Raw genomic sequence first — 7,216 nt, forward strand, 5'->3', positions numbered from 1 at the left:
TAAAAAAAGAAAAAAGAAATAATAATTTGACTCTACAGTACATCAATTAATTACAAGAAAAGAACACATCTTCATTTATACTGCATGCGTGCTCTAACTAATCCATTTCTTGTTATTTTAAATTAAAGATTTGTGTTGACTTGCTTTAAAGAAAACACAGTGGTCAGGCTTGGGGAGCAGCAGGCTGGTGATTACTGACATTCCTGACCATGGGGGAGAAGATTTTTAAGAGCCGTTAGTGGCAGGGGGTTTCCAAGGCTCTGAGATCAGCAAATGTTAAAACAGACTGGGACTAGACAGACCCCCATAGGCCAGAACACTCCCAAATGAACAGAGTAAACAACTGCCACCCTCACTGTCTGATGCTCTGTGCTTTTCTCTATCTATCTATCTATCTATCTATCTATCTATCTATCTATCTATCTATCTATCCATCCATATATCTATCTATCCACTCATCTATCCACTATCTATCTATCTATCTATCTATCTATCCACCCACCCACCATATATCTATCTATCCATCTATCTATCGCCCATCAATCTATCCATCTATTGTCCATCAATCTATCCATCGCTATTTCATATAATCTAATGCAACCATTACACTCAGTTATTTGACAAATAGCTATAGCCAGTGCTGTTTACAATAGGCCTAGCCTTTCATAATGACTTTGAAGGAATTAACATTGTATCATCTAGGCTATTGCAAGATGGCGTTTTCCCTTCACCGCTTAATTAGATTAGTAAAGTGAACGAAAACACAACCGTTAATTGATTGAATTGCATTATCTGTAATCTCAACTGTATGTTTAAGCAATAGCTCGTCGCTATCTTGCGTTGTCCATTTGTGCCTTTTGCCTGACGCGGGTCAGTTTGCTGGCTCTATAGGAGGTCGGAGTGACGCAGACTCGCTAATTTGCTCCTCCAAATGGAGCGACGAAGTCCATCAAGCCCCTATTAGGACCTCATTAAATTCGCATAGTGAGATATTTTGCACCCTTCTTAACGGGCTGAAGTGTGAACGCGTGCTTTTAGACAAACAGCGCGAGACGCGCTCGGACTGACCGCGGATCGGCTTCAGTTCTTCAGCTTTTGATGACTCCTGCAAGTGTTTAAGTTAAGAGCTGTTTTCAGATCAGCTGTCGAAGGCAGTAATTAAAGAAACAACAGACAGCAGAGAAATGAAAATGTAGGCTACTTCTAAAGAATCATTTAAAATAAAGATTTTTTTCTTTATTTATAATATTCTATAGCATTCTATGATTTAAAGAATGAATTTGATTGTTAATAAATTGCGTTGTAGGCCTAATCAAACGGTTGCTATAGGCCTACAAAATCAAAATGGTAACAGCTAGGCTACCTAACAAAATGAAGTAGGCTAGGAGTTCAATAACTTGGGGCCAGTATTGTTTTTATTGATGGAATTGTATAGGCCTACATCATTTTAATAACAGCCTAGCCCCACAAAAAATATTTTTAATACAATTTTATGTCAACAAAAAATTGAAAAAGATTTTAAAATATATAGTCATGCCTATAGGAAATGAATCTACGTTGTATTTCCATAGTCTGGGGAATAGTCTACAGCGAGGATAATTTGGACACACTTTTTGATTTTTTTGATCACGACAGCGTATACCTATCCTTAATTTAATGTAGCCATGAACGAAACCTAACTAACTAACTATATTATATATGGTCGCAGTCCTGCGTCGCCCCCCCGTCGTCTTTCTCGCAGATGGTGTGCAAGTTTGCCCCTCCGTGTTGTTGCAATAACCTCACGGTACCAGATTTCTCACCCTCACGCTGGGGCGCACTGTTTATACAACTGGAGAAGTCTTCACACCAAAATGTCCATAGCAGTCTCTATCCCAATCATTTGGCAAACAGCACCAAACCCCCTCTCAAAACAACCTCCGATCATTTGGCATCAGCGGCACCATCGCCCAGCCCCGCCCCTGCATCACCAGCTCCATATAAACCCCGAGAGCGAATCTCCTTCATCCATTCACTGCGACTCATCCACAGCGCACATCGCTCGGAGATCTTCCAAAAACAGGACTATTTGGGACTATCGCCAAGAAAAATAGAGAAAGAGAAAGATGAATTCCGTGTGCTTTGCCGCTCCTCTTTCCAATACTATGAACACTAAGATCCAGCAGTCCAGCAGGTGAGCATTCTATTCTATTCTATTCTATTCTATTCTATTCTATTCTATTCTATTCTATTCTACTCTACTCTATTTCGTTCTATTCTTAATTGAAAAGTAAAAAGTTAAATGCACAGCTAAAAGTTAAATGCACAGCTAAAATATTACTATCATATTCGATCCACAGCCCAGCTTCCCTGTGGAGACCGTGGCTCGTGACCAGAAAAGATGCTCAAACTGAATGCCGGAAAACCAAGCTGGCTTGTGTAAGTTTTTCCACCACTGCAATCCTAATATTTCAATGGAATTTCCATCTGTTTAGGAATGTTATTAAACACATGATACCGTAATGAATTCCTGCCACCACAGTGCTATTTATTACGCTGTAAAAAAAATGATTGTTGGTTTAACCTAAAAAAGTAAGTTGCCTGGTTGCCTTAAAATTCTGAGTTCATTGAAATTAAAACTTTGAGTTAATACAATAAACTCAAAATATTGTGTTATCTGAACAGCATTATTTATCTAAGTTGATTTGACTAAAGGTACAAATTTGTGATAACATCAGGCTACATGTTTTTTGCATGGTGCCTTGTACAGTTTTTTTTAAAGCAGCATTGGGTAGCTTTAAGGTGACAGACAGGCATGTGGTGAGCATTAGGCACAGCAGAAGGTGCGACCGTGGAGCTGTTTCATTGCCACAGAGCCATTGCAAAGGCAAACTGAGAGCAGTTGAGACACTCAGCCATATGGCACCACTGTCTGAGTGTGAACACTGAGTCAGTGCCCAGCGACGAGGTGTAGGGGAAAACAGCTCCCAGAGAGCAAGCGCTAACTCGCTTGCCAAGATTTAAGCAGACACCTCTTGCTAGGTTTGGGAAAGGGAGTTGGAGCCAGTTTCCCACAAACACTTTAGCCTGACACCCTCCATGTCACAGCTTTCGCATCCTGCCCAGGGTGTTATACACCCACGAAGCTGGCAGTGATATCACCTCATAAACACTGGACAGGAAGCATTGTTTGAGTTGTGTTTTTGTGCATGTGGTCTTACACGTCTTTTCTCACTCTTTCCAGCCTTACTCCAGGCCAGAAGTGCCCAGTAACACTACAACAGATGGCAAGATGCAATCTTTCCAGCACCCTGTCAGGTCAGTGCACATTTCATTTTGCTTGAGCAATGGTTTTGTTTTGTAACACGATTTTCTTTTAGCCCTAAAACCCTAATCTCTTCCAAATAAGGCTTATTTTACCATGCTGAAAAATGCATTTCTTTGCTCTATTTGCGTAGTTTCACTGTAAATAAAATTGCTGCCTTAAATATTTAAGTAATCAACTTGGATGTTTAAGTAATTTCAACTTAAATTGCATTAAACTGTCTTAAAAAAGTTGAAAATTGCTTTATATAGCTGGTATAAAACAGCTTCTTTGTATTCCAATATTTTTCCAGTGTATTTACCAATTTATTTCTTCACACATTAGGCTGTACTGGCCCAGATCGAAATCCTTCGACTACCTCTTCAGCGATGGCGAGTCCCTGCTCCGAAATTTCCCAGTGCAGGCCACCATTAACTTCTACGACGAGTCAGACAGCGAGGAGGAGGAGGAGGACAGCTGTGATGAAGATGACGACAGCGACGACGAGGAGTGTCTTAAACTTAACAGTCACTTCACCAGTTACAACTGAGAGTTCGACCTCACCCGCCGGCTCTGCAAATGTGACTTTACGCTGAGGGAAAGTTCATAAATTTAACATAGACACTGGATAACGCCACATCGCGCTCTATTAGAGAAGTCGTGCCATCAATAATTCAGTGCATGGACTTGGTCCTGTCTTATGAGCATCTAAAGCACAAGCAGAATGATTTTACTGATTGTTTTATGCAGGAAACACTAGTTACACGAATGCAGAGGCTTGCATAAATGTATTTCCTGTTCGGAACAGAGAAAATGCATTCCCACATTGGGAATTGTCGTTTTAGATCGATCTCAGGATTCTTACCTTCTTTTGTATATAAAATTCTATTTGTATTCTATTACCCATCCTTAACTTATGATTCATGTACTTTAATGTATATATGTATTTATGGCATATTTTTCTACTTTTGTACTTTTGACTATAAGAATAAAATCTATTTAAATGAGTGCAAAGCTTGTCTGTTTGGGATCTGTGCTTCAGATAGGGCTCTTTTTTGAACTCGCTCGCGTCCTTTGATGTTCTCTGACACTATCTGTTGACTAGAAGGGGCTCTGCTGTTTGTCCATGTTTCAAACAAAAGAGGTTTGATAAAGGGCACTGTCCGCAATGACAATGTCCTCCTAAGAATGTCTGATGTTCAAGATTGGACTCTTCCTGTAAAGTCCCAGAGTCAACAGAGACCTTACTTGATGGCTCTGCTTTATCTATGAATAGATATAGGAGAAAAAAGCAGTTTCTTATAGGAGGATACAGTATCAAAAAGCCACGGTTTGCAGACAATATGTTTGTTCTCTATAAATTAAACATCTGTTTTCTAGCTTTCATTTCCCCTGACAAATCTTTTTCAAAGTGCTTTTTGAATAATAATAATTCCATTAAAAAGTGTTATAGAATGACATGATAGAAGCATGCAAACCATTAGAATATTTTAAAATTAGTATTAATTACAGAAATAATTCACTTTAAAGGAATAAACTTAAATGCAAACTGAATGAAATGTTTTCTGACACTTAATTGCATGTTATTTACAACACGTTTTATAGTTTATTATATGTCTTTGAAATATGGCTGAAGTGTACTGCTGAACTGACAATCATTTATGATAAACTGAAACATAGGCTAATTTAATGTCCTTTTTTGAAACTTGTATTGCATGTCTTTAAATATATTTGTAGTACACATTTGTAATGATGAATTTGCAATTTACTACAATTAAAATATATTAACTTTCAAATAACAGACTACAGTAACAATTATAATCAAGTGCTTTAGTATGTTAGTCAACGCATCAAATACTTTAAAGCACAAAAGATGACATGACAAACATAATGATTTAAAATGTACTTTAAAGTAAAACCTTCGCTCTCTTATCTTCAAGGAAAGCAGTCAGAATTAAGATTCAGTACAAAATTTCTAATATGTCTAATCATTTAGTTACTGAAAACTTCAAAAGTTTGGTGGACATTTAGGATGGTCAGCCCAAATTGGTTGTTACATTTAAAGGTGAGTTTAAATCTTATTTTGCAGCCTTGTGACACTGATATTACAAAATCTGCTGTGGCAAGCTGTTTTAGCATTTAATACCCCTGGTTCTACTAGTCGTAATTTAGTTTTGACTAGTCAAAAATCCAATTCCAGGTATCTATATGCAATTTTGACTCGTTGTAATTGGAATTAAGATATCTATATATGCTTTGAAGATATCCACAATGTTATTTTGAATAGTCATAATATACGTACATTCGAGATATGCTATTTTGACTAGTCCTATTATTCCATTGACTTCCATTGGAAAATATTTTCTGATATCTACAAATAAGTTTTGACTAGTAGAAATTGTAATTAAAGATATAATTGATTTTGTACTAGTATGGCAAGTCGTTTTAGAATTAAATACCCCTGGCTTTACTAGTCATAATGTAGTTTTGACTAGTCCAAATTCCAATTCCAGATATATTCTGCAATTTTGACTAGTCGTAATACAGATTGAATATATCTACAATGTTATTTTGACTAGTCATGCTTCCATTGACTTCCACTGAAAAATGTTTTCTGATATCTGCAAATGAGTTTTGACTAGTAGAAATTGTAATTAAAGATATCTATAATTGATTTTGTACTAGGCATAATTCTATGAGAGATATCTCAAATTACAATTTTACTAGTGATATTTAAATTAGAGATATCTAATTGAATTACCACTAGTAAAAAATTATAACTCGAGATATCTCTGTGTTAGTCATAATTCAAATTTAAGAAAACTTTAATTCTTTATCATTAAAGATATCCTAATACATTTTTAGATATCTCAAAGTAATGTATTACTAGTCTAATTACAATTAGGCCTAGATACCTTGAATTGTATTTTTGACTATATTGGCAAAACTTAATAATAAATACCGTATAGAAAACTTAAAACTTAATAATAAATACAATATAGTGGAATTCTTCCTAGTTAAAACTCATTTAAAGAAATCTACAATTTAATTATGGATATCTCAATTGATTTTTGACTCGGAAGTTCTTTCTGAGATATCTTCAATGTAGATATCTGGAATTAACATTCTTACTGCAAAATTACTTTATCTAAAACATGCACACAAATAAACTTTTGCTAAACCCCACTTTAAACATTTTATTAACAACCCTTCCACAGAAACTTGTCATCTGCCATTTTGTTTAAGAATTTTATAATAAAGGTCCTGTGTGTTTGGGTAATTTTAAACTGTTTTATAAAGAAGTAATTCAAAAGTATGAAACTATAAATAGCTGGGGCAGTGTAAAAGTGACAAAAGGAATGCAGAGAAGGATAATAAAACTCAGGAAGGTTTTTGTTCTATGCTGTATCATAAAGTAGGATAATGTTGCATGCTGTGGATTAAATTGTGCTAGTATTCATTACCAAACTTTTTTTTTTGTACATGTCTCATGTCTTCTGAAATTTGCCATAATTAAAAAAAATAATAACAATAATGGACTGGCGCTCATCACTGAAAACAGCAGGATTTCACCATCACAGATCTCATAATACAAAACAACACTCCCACCTTGTGGGAAAAAATTTTAACTATCTAAAATATATTTATGGATAGTCAAATCATAGTTTTATATGCCAATTCAGCCTGCCATACACGGCTCCATCACAAGCGGCTAGAGTTAAAGAAGAGCGGTTCGGCATTATGGGTAATGCTGTCTTTTAATACAAGGCGTGGCATCAACAGGGACCCCTGAGTCTTGACTCTATCCCGATATCATGCTCTTTCTCTAATTCAAATATCACTTGTTTGCCCTCCGCGTTCATGACGATAAGAATAAAACATTAATGTCTATGCAAAATTACGCAACGGTTTCTTGAAACTATTTCGGAGGAC

The 7,216-nt window shown here is 36.2% G+C and overlaps 1 protein-coding gene across 1 annotated transcript; it reads left to right on the forward strand.

The window, feature by feature from the left end:
• The first annotated feature begins 1,824 nt into the window (after positions 1 to 1,824).
• Positions 1,825 to 4,294, forward strand: ripply1 (ripply transcriptional repressor 1). Its single transcript, XM_084138214.1, has 4 exons — positions 1,825 to 2,173; positions 2,340 to 2,418; positions 3,224 to 3,297; positions 3,629 to 4,294. Exons 1-4 carry the CDS (start codon positions 2,106 to 2,108, stop codon positions 3,831 to 3,833), a joined length of 426 nt encoding a protein of 141 aa, XP_083994340.1. The 5' UTR covers positions 1,825 to 2,105; the 3' UTR covers positions 3,834 to 4,294.
• Positions 4,295 to 7,216: the final 2,922 nt, after the last annotated feature.

The sequence above is a fragment of the Abramis brama genome (genome assembly GCF_963993115.1).
Source record: "Abramis brama genome assembly, chromosome: 15".
NCBI lineage: Eukaryota > Metazoa > Chordata > Actinopteri > Cypriniformes > Leuciscidae > Abramis > Abramis brama.